Source organism: Gasterosteus aculeatus, chromosome 16 (genome assembly GCF_964276395.1).
Source record: "Gasterosteus aculeatus chromosome 16, fGasAcu3.hap1.1, whole genome shotgun sequence".
In the NCBI taxonomy this organism is placed as follows: domain Eukaryota; kingdom Metazoa; phylum Chordata; class Actinopteri; order Perciformes; family Gasterosteidae; genus Gasterosteus; species Gasterosteus aculeatus.
In genome coordinates, this window is record NC_135704.1 from 6,556,554 (window position 1) to 6,572,829 (window position 16,276).

Below are 16,276 nucleotides of genomic sequence, written 5' to 3' on the forward strand. Positions count from 1 at the left end.
ACAGATAAACATAGACATAAGTCGTGAAAGAAGAGCTCCTATCACTTTCTACGTGTCAGTTCCTTTATAATCAACCACCCTTTGGCCAAATGTAGCTTGTGCCGGGATGATAACATCACACGGCAACAGACTTCTGAATTACAACACTTTAAGCCAACGTCTTCTCGAGGGAAATTGCAGAAACACCTGCCCTACCTGTGCAAGCAGTGGACGCTGGTACAATCCCAACCTAAAACGACAAAAGCCCTGCGGAGCAGCCCCCGGGGTGGGACTTTGCAGATTACAGCAGGAGTTTGGGGAGTTCCTTTTGGCTACGGTTTGTCCTCCTCCTCCTCCTCCTCCTCCTCCTCCTCCCTTTCTCCTCAATAGCTGTGTGGCCGGTCCGGGAGAGCTACGGCAGTTACTGGCTGCTCAGAATCTCGCACTGGTCTAAAGGCTGGCCGCCCCTGCTGTGTGTGCGTAGGTGGGAGGTCTATCACCACAGCCAGTTTGACGGTGTATGTGGGAGGTGTGGGTGGGGGTTAAGGTTCCATTGAAATGTACAGTTTGACGGGAAGAGAAACATAAGGCGTACACCGTCAGCGGCATGCGTAGAAATGAGCACTTTCCATGCACAATTACACAAAGATGCCGGTCCTTCAGCCCACTGGTGTCAAAAACACTGTAATGGAAAGAGTTGCCTCGTCCAACAACGGTCATTTAATGAGCTCTCTCCGAGCTAGAAAGCAGGGGAAAAACTCCACCCAGCTTAACGCAGATGGAGAAAACAGAACAGTTTAGTGGGTTAAAAATAGAAGGATGAATACATTGAGCGGCTGATGATCCGATATGGAATATAAGAGGGGCTCACTGGCTTATGACGTATAATGAAAATGATGCAACTTACTGTAAGAAATGCCACAAAAAAACAGCCTTTATTCCCACAGTTCTAAAGCTTTTCAGCCCGCGGTCAGGTTCATATCTCCATGCCATCTTCAGACATTAGCATTGTCAAAAACAATTACACATTCTGCCTTCCACCACTCAACATGTAACTGTGGCTTCCACTAAACTTCTATATTTACACGGCCACTTCATGCAGATGGAATTGAATGCCTTGTGAGTCTGGATTACTGCGATACTGTTTTCTCTCATTTGACTCACAGATTGTCACACAAGCTCTCTTATTGTCTCCACATCTGGTCTGACACTGTTCTTTCCCCCGAAGAAGATGGAAATCAGGGATGATACCAGCTGTAGTCCATTGGTCCCGTCCTCAAATAAAAGACACATTTAGTTCAGTCTTCCCTTTCGAAGTGAAGTGCAGACTGATAAGCGTTCCACAGAATCCCCAATCGTACGACAGGAAATCTAATATGTCACTTGTTACGCCAAGCAGACTATTTATGTTGAGAGTGCTTCTGTGCGCTGCTATGTCTGCTGCTGTTTTCATTTCATTGAAATGAGCACACGTAAGTCTCTGCGAATAGCCTTTCACACGGTGAGTGTCCACATCGGTGTGTGTTTGTAAGTACTCCCCAGGAGGGAAATACTTGCTCTATGATCCCGCGCATATTAGTAGGAGAATGTCTGTGCTTCTGACCCCATCGCCGTGACTAATTATACAACAGCAGGGGAGAGGGAACCATGTCTGACCAGTCTGGAATGAACAATTGGTTGTCTGCCACAACCTCTGCATCAGAAACGTTTAGGGGTTGTAACAAAATGATTTAAAAAAACAGTAAATGAAATCAAGCACATCATGATCGTAAAATACTGGTATTTCAACTTTTGTCAGACATTGATGAATCCAGACAGTAAAAAAAGATTGCACACAAACAACATCTTTGAGCAAAACTGAACTCAAGAGAATACAAAATGTTGAAGGTGGAAAGGTTGTGTCAAATATTTTCTAGGTTCTGTGAGCCAGATGGTGCAACTGTGTGACCTCTTGATCTTCAAACTCTGAGCTCTGATCCCTGTGGCAATAGATCCCCATTACAGCGGAAATAGCATGTTTCCTCTTCAACATGGACAAACAAGCCATGTGCTACTCCGTGCTTGTGGATGTGCGTGTGCGAGAGAGAACGGAATTCAAAAACAGGTGAAGCCTTCTGAACACAGGTGGGACTTTAATGCGGCGCAATGATGAAACATTTTCTGAAAACGTCCCCTCAAGCCTCAAATGCTGCAAGCATTAATGGCATTAAATAGAGCATGAATGATAGTAAAAGTATTTTAAGTTTAGCCCGGTAACATATTTGGTCAAAGTTAACGGCTAAACTATTGATTTGGCCACAAAGCATGGCGGTACTCTGTGAGAGGGCTCAAGGACAACTATCAAAGTGATTATGTGGCCTTGTAAATCATCCCAACAAGAGGCTCTTAGATCTTGTTTACTTGGGAAGATATGAGAAGATGAAAATATGAATTAAAAGAGTCAACAGAGACCTAATTGAATAAATCAACTTTTTGGCTGCCATACAAAATGATTAATCGGCAGTATTTAATTGAATCATAATGAATCTGCATTGAAAATTAACGGTGATTTGATCCTAAATGCTAATGATGCCAATGGCAGAACCTTTCATTTGAATTTGGATGTATTGCAAACATCGATCGCCTTAAAGCGCTCATTCAAATGTAAGTACAGGACCTCGTTCTATGAACGCTTGCACTGCAGCTCATCAAATATACATCAAAGATCACTTTGAATTAATGTGTGAGTGCAAGCTCTCTAGGATTAGAAAAACATGAAGGTAATGGAGGTAATGGAGGGAGGACTGGAACAGGGGGAGGAATGTGATGGATATTGATATGTTTTGTTCACCTTCAAACTGGCTGACACTGTTATTCCTTTAAGTAGAGTCTTACTAGTATTCAACAAATATGTTTTCAAATTGAACACAATGTCAATTTGTAGAACACATTCAAGTCTTACGCAGCCTCTGTATTTACAGTACGTGATAACATACGCTGTTACCTGCCAGCAGTCACCTAAAGAGTTTGTACTCAATCAACGTATCTTAACTGCACCATTGGTAGTCCTCAGGTATCAATACCGGGCCCTATTTCGTTTTGCCTTTGGTTTGCCCAACAAAAAATTGTATACTGATGACTTGGCTCATTATGTAGATGCTAAAAAACAAACAACAAGCAGCAAACAAACTAATAGTAGCCATTTCCCATGTATCCGATTTGTTGAGCATTTTACCTGAACACCTGTCTGTTCATCACAGGAAGCCCACAGAGACTCAACAAGGTTGTGTTTTTGTTAACAGAATCCAATTTTACATATCTTCAAATCATCATTGATTCTAATTGTCATTTGAAAAGTATCTTAAAAAGGAAGCCGGTATTTTCAATAATAAGACCATAAAAGAGAGGCAGCCACAACGTATGCATGCTCCAGTCTTCTCTCACATAACACACTATATAAGCTATACAAGCCGGTCCCAAGTAAGCATGACAACTCCGAAACCCCTTGATTTCATTCACAAACTGACACTAAAAACTATTCCCATTGCCCTATAGTTCAAAAGCGAAACCTATAAAAGGTAGTTGCAAGGTGACCAGTGCAAATCCAAGAATTACAAGAGGGAACAACACATAGCGACGTAGCATGTTTGGGCAAACATTCTGCTCAGTCAGACCCATCCACTAAAGTCTCTTCTATTGAGTTAAAAAAAGCACTAAGCCATTAAACCATTAAACAAAACCAAAAACATTGCTTAAAGCAAACCAAACCTGCACTGACAATTAATCCTGGTAAATAAATACAATAACTATGGACTATATACTCACACACCAGGTGCTAATGTTATGGATAGACAAAATCCTCAAACACACACACACACACACACAAACACACACACAACATGTGTTATGCATCAGCCAGACAGCTCATCAATGCCAGGCCTTATATTTCACTCTGGAGGTGGTTGTGTCTCAGGAAAAGTCATCAGCCGTCGTTAGCAGCAGGATTGCGGAGGGAAAAAGTCGAGGGCCAAATGAGGAGAGATTCTGAGGAGCTGGCCGTCTATCTCACTCCAGAGGTGGGGAGAGGCTTTGATCAGCTGACTCTTTCTAGCTCCGATGTGGAGAGTCTAGAGAGACATGTGCAACCGCGTCCTGCTCGTCTGCTCATGCAGATCCGTTCCAAAGCAACTCTTGTGAGCTCTTTTGCTAATCAACATTGCGGTGAGGGCTTCACAGACAAACACCGTGAAGAGATTTTTCCTGCTATTAGAACTGTAACAAAGTTGTTCTTTATACTGCATTGAGCAGTTTGTGTGTACTTTCAGGCGATAAACACTTTTTCATTATTCTCATGTTGAATTTTACAGGACCCCAATCTGCTTCTTTTTATTCTTGATAGATGTTTTTAATACATTCTGCTCAAGTAAGGAGAAGCGAGGACAACCCAAATTTAAATGGACTTGGCTAGAATGTGTTCCTTGATGTTCCTGACAGTATAATCGCTGGGGTAACACAGATTTTTCAAGCAGCGCTTTTTGTGAAGTGAAGGAAACGCTGTCTTGACAAAGACCAGTGAGGGTCGGTGCATGAAAATAACTGTTTAAAAAGAAAGATAAAACAGTGGGAGGAGAGGCCAGCGTTCCCAGTAGAGCTAAAATAAAAGCTTTTAGAGTTCATGTTGAGGACTAAGTCCCTGTTTGCTGGTAAAAACCACGTCCTGTGTCCATCCACACATGGGCTCAGTGCTCTGTTCAATACACCGAGTGACCCGTGCAGAAGGGTGTTCGACTCCAACAACCCAACCGTAACTACACAGCGGTGCCCGATGAAGGATGTGCAGCCATTGGTGTTTGTCTCCCACAACACAGGCCCTTCAAAAAGGACAAAAAGGTCCATTTTCAACAAGGATCTTCATTTAAGTCATATCCAACGCGAGTACAAAAGTATGAGTATATTTTTTCCCTTTCTATGGGTGAAAACCAGCTGTGTGTATATAATAACCGTCAGATAAGTACTGTCGCCGAGCAGAACCCCTGTCACTGAGCCCCCTGCAGCCAAGGTACAAATGGGGACACTCTATAACACAGGGCACTTGTTCTCTCTTTGCGTCCTATGAAGTCTTTCTAGAAGGCCTTTTTTTTTTTCTTGGCCGTTACGCAATCAAGAGTTGTGCAAGGTTTGGAGTCAAAGCAGCCTAATCCGCCCAAAGTCTGGGACTAGACAGGAATTGATAGCATGGAGGCCTGTTGCCAACACAAAGGACCAGACGTTTCACCTCTGCATCTTCTTGGAGAAACGCTACGGCCAATGACGATTCGATGGGATCACGTGACTGATAAGGGTTGAGAGTCAGATGCGATTTGAGGCCAGTAATTATCACGAGAAGGTGCTGACTCCAGATCAATTATGCCGCTCGGCAGCTGACCGTGACCTCCTTCTTGTTGGGGTCAAAAAGAATTTCCCAACCAGAATAATTCACGTGTTAGATTATCCTCATTATTTGATCAGCATTATACAAAAGTAAGACGTCTTGAGGGCCATGGCAAGATCTGAGTTGATATTTGAAGCTGAGAGAAGCCAAAGAACTAGATGAATTAAAATATTTAATTAACAGCAATTCTGTATTGGCAATAATATTCAGTCAACAGTGAATTACTTTATGACACTGCTCTTTGTGGTCATTTACTGCTCAGCTGGCTCTTGAATTTGAATCTCAGTCATCTCTCAGGTCTAAACATCCTTAGCGATGATATCATGCTGTTCATTCTGTTGCATCAACTTCTATCTTGACTGAGATTATGTGAGGACTATGTATGTTAGATTGTTTTCTGGACACAGTATAACTGTTATAATAAACAGGAACTCATCAGAAAATGATCTTACATAGAGATTTAAAGGTGAATTAAAACATTAAAACAAAGCAGCATATGCTTTATTGTCTATATAAGTATTTGCTAATTGACTATACGCTCTGACTTCAGACGGAGGAGTCGCCCCCTGATGGTCATTAGAAAGAATGCACATTAAAGTCCCTTCAGCAGTGGCCTTGATTTTCAGAACCAAAGGTTACAGCCTGACAATAATGCTCTATGCTCCACATCTATGATATAGTTTTCACATATAATCATAATCACAATAATATAACATTGAAATGTAAAATATGTATATCTCCAATATATAATTATAGTACAGCCCTTGTTTTCATGATTACTTTTAACTTAAATTCTGCAACTCACGCAAATCTCATTTAATTTGCATGGCATTGCTACAAATTGTCGTACTTCAAAAAGTTCTCTTCTATGTAAGCACGGTTTAAACATTAATAATAGGGTAACTTAAAAAACACAATGTGACCAAGTGTTTGGATAATAGACAACCTAACGTCAATAAGTAATTATACTTCCAGGTGAAAAACAAATCCAGTTTCTGCAAATAACTACTCATAAAGTACTGAGAATCCTACTCACATGTGGTGAAAGACGTCAGCTGCTGGATTGGGGACAACCTTACCCTCCGGTGTTTTAAGAAGCCGGACAAACTCAAGACAGGTTCTGAACTCTTCCACAGCTATCAAAGCTTGAGACAATGCGTCAGCTGCCTCGTGCTGAAGGGACATTGAAGAAATGCTGGACCATATAAGCCTTCAGAAAGTGTCAGTCTGCGCCGAGTGGCAGCGTGCACGAACCCACGCTGACGTTCTGTCACTCCTCCTCCTCTGCATGTGTGCACCAAAGGGCTTCACAGCCTGCCTTTAACTGCTGCCACTCCTCAGGGGAGAGAGATTCTGGGAAGAGCGAGGACCTCTTAGAACTTAAAGACACTTAAACTAGTATTAAAAAGAAGTTAAAGTTTTTTTTACAATTGAACGAGGCGAAAGCTTTGACCGAATGATGAAACCTTGTTCAGAGCCAGCAGGGAAATGACTGCAGCGTTACTATTTTTGTGTTTTTCTCTACTCCTAAGAGTTCCTTTTCAAAACACAAAACAAGTCATTTTGAAAATTATACATATATACAAAAAATGTTCCTTCATCAGTGCCCTGGAAATAACTTTTTTTGTAATGAAATAATTTAATAAATATTGCATGAATATCCTTCTCTTATTTGAACTCCCTTAACAATGTATCTATATGAATCATCCCAATGCTCCTGGTATGCACTGATGTGCAGTGATATGCTGTGGCTTAGCCAGCTGAATCGCTGGGACTGAATGGTAAACAAAAACACAGGGGTTTGTTTTCCCCAAAAGACTATTAATATTCTCTGCTAAAATTATACTCAACCATCAGCTTTAATAAAAACAAAATTCCAACCTACATTCCAAGTACATGTTATGTTACTCGACTGATACCTAAACAGGACGTTTTCGATCGTATTTCATTTTCTCACAGGCACCTAAAAGAAACAAACTAACTTGACCTTTCAGTTTTTTTCAATGCAAATATGTTTTCAGTCAGACTGCAGCGTTACACCGAATTACTGGCACAATGGCACAACACGTTTGATTGCGGATTAGAGAACTATAAGATATGAAAAATATGAAGATACAACTCAAAAGGTAACAAAGGATGCAGAGATCTTTGATTGATAACTCAAATTGACCTTGAACTTACTATGATGTTTTTTCATGATTTGTAAAGTTTGATTTCCTTGTTGTGATTGTGTAAACGTGTAGCCGTGACAGAAATCCCTGTTCTGAAAGTCACGCACAGCAGCTGTAGCTCTTTTCACAGAATAAACACAATGCAAGTCAACATCAATCTTTGGAAACCAACAAGCACACATCACTTACCCAGTGTTGACCTCAATAAAACATTGCTCCTATAATTTCAATCTTCTTGCAAGGCCTCGATAACTAAAGAAGAAACAAATTGCCTAAAGCCCTAAAACAACAATGTTCCCAACTGACACTTGTAACAACATAAATCCTCTCCCGGTTTCTCTTTTGCCCCTAAAAGCCACTAAGTGCTCATTCAACACCAACAAGAGTGAAGCTAAACGACAGTGGAAACACTCCGGTTTCCTGTAAATCCATTACCTGCTGTTGCCTTGAGAGGGAAACCATTTCAACGCAGCCTAAGCTCATTTAAAATGCAAAGTGTATCGGTCCGACTGTGCTGACTGCATAAAGTGAGGCCTGGAGGCTTCTCACCGGACACTATTTAATACTCATTGAGTCAAGTCTCAAGCAGCTAAATAAGGTTTGTGATTCTGTATGGCTGCGTAAGTGCACCTGTTTAAATTTATAAGGGCATTTCTGCTCAATAAAACTAGAATTGCTATTATAAATGTGCGTGTGTAATGCCGTCATAGTCAAATTGAGCGATGGCCACAGTGTCCCCACCACAAGATGAGCGCTCCAAGATAGATGTAAGCAAACACACGCTCACCTCCACTGAAACAGAATGAGAGGAGACCTATTCTATTTTAGCAAGACCTATTTCAAGCTGCCGCCAGCACACTTTATGGGTAGTGATAGAAGTTAGCCAAGTAACCTTTTGACCTTTGGCTATCTGGGAGACAAACCAAAACAAAGTTAGGGGAGGGGGGTGGGACATAAATCATCTACCTAACATTTCTCTTAAACTCTTTTTTTTTCATTTAGCAAATTTAACAGACACTAATCAAGTTTACACTTGATGAAAAATCATCAATACTGCAGTTGCATTGCAATTGTTGCAAAATGATCAGTAACAGTTGCTGGGCGAGAACTGGTAAATAACCGCATCTCTGTTCAAGCTGCAAAATCAATGCAGCTCAATGCATTTACTCTTGAATATGCACATCTATATACAAGATACACAAGATCGACCACCATGACAACAACGGCAGTACTTTGGAAGCCAAACGACGGGCTGGCTGCTATCGCTGAGGGCGTAGCATTGCTTACTTTTTTTGGGTGGCGGAGAAAGTAGCACTTTGGTCACAGAAGGACCAGCTCTCCCTCGACAGGACGGCCCTGTCCATGCCTGTGGCCCAACACAGGAATGTCTCCCGCCCCACTCATGCCCCATGGGGGCTTTGGCTTCTCTGGGGTCATCATTTCGCCGTAAATGAATTCAGCAATACCAAAGGCCCTTTTTTAACATTTGCATCAAGGTCAGCATGGACATCGTCATAATGCTGATCTAGGTTGATGTTTGGAATTTGGGACAAAACACTGTAAATATGCTGACTTTTTAATTTACTTTAACTGTCATTTAGTTTTTTCTCCTGCAATGACATGATATGCGTACATAATATAGTGCACCCAAAAAGCTAAAGCATTTATACAAAGAGACAGCTGCTACCACATGTCTTATATCAGAAAACATTCTAAAATTGGCTTGAACCGACTTCAGTTTGACCCCGTCGCGTGGGAGTTTTAAAGAGATGTGAGCGTGAAAAGGTCTTTAGACTCCGTTAGGACGGAGGCGGAATCATTCCACAGTCTCACAGAAAAACAAAAGCCGCCTTGTTGCAGAGGACAGCTTGGTTACATGCCGTTTGTCAGTGTAAAAAAGGACTCGGAGCATCCCCTCAACCAAGTGGGTTTTTACAATCAGATGTACACTTACATAATGCATAACAATCACAGGTATAGTGACCTTTCACCGAGAAGTTGTATCAGAAGCATTTGACTAAAAATACACACAATCTACTCACTGACTCAGACTAGCTTATAAAAAGTGCTGGAGCTGCCAGTAATTGGCAATTAACTCCTACAGAGGTTTGTTTGCTGACAGTTGCCAAGAACGAACAAAACTGTTCCAAGTTCTCCAGTAGTCATGGCTCACATGCAGTTACACAACGTGATAATTTACTTCCTTTTAAATACTATTACTTATTACTTATTAAAAATAAGCCGTGGGGAAATTAGTGCATGTTAGCCTAATGTGGCCATGAGGGCCACGGCTGCAAACATTAACACCTTGTTAACTTTACAGCACACAAGGAGGTGGTGACACACGCTCTATGCGTGTTCAATTTGAATTGCTCTGTGTGCGATGAGGTGACGAAGGCACGACCCCGTCCGTGTCCTTCATAAACTACAAGTGAAAGACGAAACTCTAAGATGGTACATCTAACAAAGCCATTTTATTTGGACTCAACTCTGGAAATGTTTGCGCCAAGCTGTAACCAGTCGAGTGTAAAGGACGGCACCTGTAGAGTTTAATACAATGTATAATCCAGCTGCTCTTACCATCCGTGGTGTCCTCGCAGTTCTGATTGAAGTTTTCGTAGGAGTCCCAGCGGATCAGTGGGTCTTGTGTGTTGTAGTCAACCGAGACGCTCGGCCCGTTTTCCAGTTGATCCACACCTTGACCCGAAGTACAAAGAGACAGAGCAGAACACGTGAGTACCTTCAAATGATGAGGGAGGAGAAAAAAGCTCTTCCACATCAAATAAACGAAGAAAAGCTCTTCTGTAAGTAGTATGAATTTAACATTATTGTTTTGTTACCTTTATTTTATTTATAATAGGTCTGCATGGAAGTACTAAACTATATAATAAAATGACGAATTAGCAAGGCATCATGTGAGATAACTGGATGGACACAAGTACACAGTTTAAGTACAATATGCAGAAAAAGAATCCTGGTGAAACAGAAACAATTATTCTTACCATGAATTTTCTCCGGCCCAAAGGAGAAAATAAACTCCACTTTTCCATATTCTGGAAACCTGTCGTCTGCACACAAAGGGGAACATGATCTTTAAGTTTGGAGCAAAATGATTTCAAAGGCAATGCATCCAGTGATCCATTGAGCCTACACACACGATACCATTCAACTTGAGCAACAGTATGCAAGATTAGCCATGGACAGACACAGGAATGCACACAGACACACACACACACACACTCACACTCGTGCAACCCAGATAACTGAGATAACAATGCACGTCTTGCACGTATTGGACACTTGGAGGACTTTGTCCCAAATCTCTTACCTTTGAATGTCTCATCAAGCTCGTCTTTTCCAAACACAATCCCCAGGTCATGAACGGCGCAGGTGTGAAACTGCACCCGGAAAACCACATCTCGGCACGGACTTCGGTAGCGCTTGTGATAGCACTTGAGCTGGAGAAGAGAACCAAAAATCTAATTACAGCAGAGCTCAACACACCAGTTGGAGGGATAGAGAGCAGTAAGGATGCGCTGACAATCGCATGAATAACCATCCCAAGTGTCAAAGTCTGACACCAGGAAGGAAAAAAAAGCTGTTTCAGCAAAGATTAAAACTGCAGGGTCCAATCACTTCTAAGAGCAGAGTCACTGAGCTGGACCAAATATGACACGATCTTTGTGAAACACGAGCCAGAGACATGCCAGCTTTATTCAGTGCTCTCCACACTGCCTCAGAGCTAGAGAAACATTTAACCTCCATATATATTCATATATATTAAATCCCTCCTAGTGTATAGCCTCTCCACAGGCTTTAATGAGAAACACTAAAACCCCAAACTGGAAAATTCGGTGTGTGTCCCCCACTGTTAACTGATGGGCGGACCGGACATTTACCCTTTTTACAAGGACCTCACATTTACAGGTACATGAGGAATATCCCTTGACCCAAAACAATTTGCAGCTCACAAACTGAGGCTGTAAGCTATAAAAAAGAATACATAATTACATAGAATTTACCATAATATAACAAGGAACGGCAATGCGGGAAATCAACAGACGCTAAAGACTAAATTGGATGATGATTTTTTTAAAAGATGGCGCTGACTCGCATTAAACAAACCTGAATTTCAACTTGTGGGGCCATATAAGACCAAAACATATACGGTCCCAAAATCCACACAAGCACATAAAGGATTGAGGAGGACAAAGGAGAATATCCTGGGGCTTAGTGTAGCTTTCTGGGGATATGGAAAACCTCCCACTGAGGGGTCTGTTTCACGGGGGGGAAAACAATGCTGCTGAGCAAACTCTGAGAGCAGAGTAGAAAGAAAACATCAATTTTAAGCTTTTAGCCCCCACACCATGTCAGCACAGAAAGGAGAAAAGGGCTAAAACCTGAATATGAATAATCTTTAAAAAGAAAATGTCTGTGGTTATGTTTTTTCACTAACTTTTCAGTAATTAATCATTTTTGGGTTGTCGTATTATCCATAACTCATTTTGTTTGTTTAAATGCAGAAGCACACTCCACCCTGACTGATGTCTCTCCCGTTTGGCTATAAGGCCACAGCTCTCATTCCCTGTGCTATCTGAATAATAACCAGCATTGGCGGCCGCGGCTCGGTTCGCTCAGTCTGAAATAAAGGATGAGATATGAGCTCAGCTCTGAGGGGGGGGGGGGGCAAACGTCCTTGTGCATACAGTAAGTGCTCCTTTGAATCGCCTTATGCACAGACAGACACTTTGCTGATGTGTGCGGTTCTTCTGCTTCAACTAAATGCAAAATAGGTCACAAGTACTTTGCGAAGGATCATCATCTTAAAAGTGTGAAACAAAGAACAGAACTTTTGACTGATTATGTCACGCAAAATCCGTACTCTGTTTCTCAGGCGCAGTTGGAAAGGAAGTACAGTCCATTTTGACGTCATCGTTTCCAGCAAACATATTGTGTGCTAATGAGGGTCTATAAAACGAGGTACAGGACCCTGTCCAAACAGACTTCCCCCAGGTTTTTATGGCTCTATTTCTTCCATGAATGGACACTATAAACTGCTTCAGCATAATGCGTTCAGTACATAAACCCAACAACAGGGTTAGAAAACATACACCGCAAAAGGTAATACAATAAACTGCTTCTATTATTGGCTTCACACAGATACACAAAGACAGAAATGTTTCTAGGTTGTTAGTTGAAATTAGATCCAAACAAGTAAGATCTCATCTGATTTCCTTTTTAATGAACTTGTGTTTTTGTGCCATTCTTACCAAGATGTCCCCTTTCAGCAGAAGACCAGGTTCAATGGTGATGCAGATGCTGGTCTGGCTGTCACCCTGAACATTACTGCAATAGAACAAAGCCACAACGTGTTAGCCTGCCTTCGTCATTACTGCTGCAGGAATCATTCCACTGCGTCTGCTGACGGCCAACCTTCTTTTTCAGACCGCTTTTCTGCGAATCCCCTTTCCCACATGATCTACATTGCCTGCTTACGATCCCTTGTTTGCTTCAACAGTGGCCGTCTTCCTCATCTCATCAGCAGCGGCAGGCTCATTTTGGGTATTAGTGTCTACACGATTGGCTGAGTGGAAAAGTCGGATCAAAGGGTGGGGAGTGTTAATAGAGAGCATGTGAGACAAGGTGGGGAGGAATGTGAGCCGGGGCTTTAAGCAGCTGACAGGCTGGAAGTACATGTGCACTGATTGTGTCACACTTAGTTACGGTGTATGCTGTGAATGTTTTTATAGGATTGGCACCACTGTAGGAATGGACGTCGTAGAAACAGTCCCATGCCAGCGGGCTTTAGTAATTACAGAGCTGACTTTAAAACACTTCATAACGGCTCGGCAGTTTAAATAATTCGATATATGCAGGACAATGGGATTAGAGAATTTAAAGCTGCACCGATGTATTTCAAAACGATTATGTGTAGAGTAAAAGGTGTTGCTTGTAGTAACGAGGCGTTTGAAGCGTTTTAGCATCCTTCAGCTCAGTGTTTTCTGGCCACAAACTCTGCTCGTATAAACCTTGGTTCCACACGGAGCATGTAGCGCTCCCTCTGGAGTTGGAGGACACAAATAGAGCTAAAGGAACAGTGAATATTACATTCATTTGGCTGGTCAGAAACCATTAGCAGAAGCAGCTTCTGGTGAACCTGCACAACTTGTATTAGCACAACTGGCTAATACTGCCACAATCTGATCTGGTGGCAAGAATGGCAATTTGTTAGCCCATATATATATATATATATATATTGTCCTAGTATACCTGGAGACTGTTTCATTAATTATTTTAAGTTCAGTGCAGTAACTTCAAGGTTATAAATATCAGTTAGGTATAGATCAACTGTAATTCTAGCTATTTAAATGGTAGGATCTTACACTTGTATGCATGACTTCTGTATGCAGATATTCAGTAATAAGCTCTGTCTGATATATTTTAAATAAAAATGCTGAGGGAAGTACAGCTCTCCACTTTAACCTTCCCTCTTCCCAAAACAACAAAAAGAAATCCAAGAATCCATTTATTTCCATTTTCCCTGGCCCTTAGAACCGGTGGGGTCCTCTGACAGGAAACCCCTGCAGGCGTCCACACGGATGCCTGTCTGCCTGTTTCATTGGCTCTCCAGTCACAAATTAAACAAGAAGTGATTGCGGGATCTAAAGTGGAGAAACAAGAGCCCGCAGCTGGGGAGGCTAACCAAATACGATGATGTGAGTGCAGCACAGAGTGTAAACTGGCAGGAGGGGTGGTGTAAGTGGATATTGGGGGGCAGTGGAGTTAAGGGAGAGGCTATAAAGGAAAAGCAGCTTTTTATTATTATTATTGAGGCATAACGAGCTGCTATCCCTGGAATCTTGTAAAAGCATTCAAGTGTGAGTGTGCTTTAAGACTTACTAGATCCCAGATGTGTACACGGGCTGCATGGCCTGGTAGATTTTGAGAAAAGGACGACAACCTGGAACACAATTTTTGCGAGGCTTTCATAAGAGAAACGGCGTCGTTTTGGAAATCCGAACAAGTGAGTGCATTTCTGTGCACAACACCCACCTCCTTTAGACTCGAAATTGGGGATGCCGTGCATGATGACATGGTGAAGGAACAGCGGTTTGTTGTTGATCTTGATGTGTCCGGAGAGCAAGCCGCTGAAGTACTCTACATACCTGAGCCAAGCAGAGGTACACAAAAAGGAACACGTCAACATGCCGCTGCGAAACATTGAAACATTGTGTGATGAATCTTAATGTTTTACAACAAAGCGAATGAACATTTACTATGAACATAATCAATCAAATAAATACTTTAAAGCTGCCTTCAATAATTCATATTTTTGGATCGGATCACAATTTAAACCTCAGGGTGCAACGGGCAATATTCCGGTGGTGCGCTCCAAGACTGCAGCTCATGCCGACTACGTCCTATTTAAATACACAATCTATGGGTCACACAGGAAAAACAAAGAGGGGGAGGGCTGACCTCTTCTGTGATGGCTGCCCCACAGGAAGCACTTTGTCTTCATAGAAGCGCTTCATGGCAAACCTGTCCAGGGCCTGGTCAGCACTGCGTTCAAACGCCAAAGAAAGAGGTTAACTTTTATTGCCACACTATTTTGAGAATGGAATACGATGTGAGATTGTGCGGACTTGTCCCAGTATTGCCATGTAAAACATGTGTCTTCACACCTTGACTTGCTGGCTGATTTGTCTTTAATGAAAATCAAAAAGCCAAATGCTCCTCCAGTAGTTTTAGTTTCAGAAATCACACCACACACAGAGGTCAACACAAAAATATGCTTAGGATTCATAACGTGAGATGCACCAGAGATAAACAGCAACAACACAATCAGGAAAAGCAGAAGAGTTCACACCATGGATCGAAATAGATGATTCATAATATTAAAGATCTTTTGGGGATATTTTACACAACATCACACTTCCCATTTGACAACTGCCCCAGTGTTTCCATGCTCTGTGCATTTGTTGCTCCTTAACTATTCAAGGCCACTTCACACGGCTTTAGATTTGTGAGAATCAGTTCCAAGATAAATGTCATACTTCTAGGGATGAGAACGTCATATTTTTCTCTCAATCAGCACCAAGTAATGCGCTCTTCTTCTGATTGTTAAACAGTTCCTTCACTTGGATTTACCAAACTTCAAAAAGAAATACTAAGAATTAGCGTCGCACTAATAATTTGAGTCTTATGATCTGCTGATTCGCTATTTCATTGCTTTCTGCTTAAAATCATCATATCAAAGATTTTTTTCTTTCTTTTATTTTCCAGTCTGGAGTTCCACCCCTCCTGCCTCGGTTCATCACATCTCCGTTTGTTCCTTGAACGGGGTTTCAGTCATGTGATGAACAATGCTAGTTTATCTTTCCTCTCCTGTGTCTTCGTCTCCTCTTCTATTTTTCGGCTCCTAAATTAATACAGATGAATCTCACTTCCTCGTTATGCTTTTCTGTCCTCTCCTCTGCAGTAAAGTCGGGATCGTAGACCTACCTGGCTGATATGTTGCTGTAATGCATGTAGGCAGCCACTACCACTCCAGTTCTGCCCCGGTTGCCCTGAAAAGACATCAATTGAGCAACGGTGATCCACAGACATCTCCCTGGTCATCATGGTGTCATCACATCAGAGGAAGCAATTGGTTTTTCCACAGCTTCAATACAAAGGTTGTTTTATTTAAATGTTGTTTTTAGATGTAAAATTC

General features: G+C 41.8%; 1 protein-coding gene across 43 annotated transcripts in view; it reads right to left on the reverse strand.

Annotated features, from left to right (window-relative positions):
- The window catches only part of tns1b (tensin 1b), a 136,375-nt gene that overhangs the window by 29,586 nt on the left and 90,513 nt on the right, over positions 1 to 16,276 (reverse strand). For 22 of the 43 annotated variants that reach the window (XM_078090118.1, XM_078090115.1, XM_078090113.1 and 19 more), the window contains 8 exons: positions 16,066 to 16,130; positions 15,040 to 15,123; positions 14,614 to 14,726; positions 14,461 to 14,521; positions 12,831 to 12,906; positions 10,889 to 11,018; positions 10,563 to 10,628; positions 10,141 to 10,257 (listed from right to left, as the gene is read on the reverse strand). In XM_078090118.1, coding sequence (XP_077946244.1) covers positions 10,141 to 10,257; positions 10,563 to 10,628; positions 10,889 to 11,018; positions 12,831 to 12,906; positions 14,461 to 14,521; positions 14,614 to 14,726; positions 15,040 to 15,123; positions 16,066 to 16,130 — 712 coding nt within the window. Of the gene's footprint in view, positions 1 to 10,140; positions 10,262 to 10,560; positions 10,629 to 10,888; positions 11,019 to 12,830; positions 12,907 to 14,460; positions 14,522 to 14,613; positions 14,727 to 15,039; positions 15,124 to 16,065; positions 16,131 to 16,276 lie in introns of all 43 variants that reach the window. The other 21 variants (XM_078090097.1, XM_078090116.1, XM_078090114.1 and 18 more) reach the window with 1 other exon arrangement.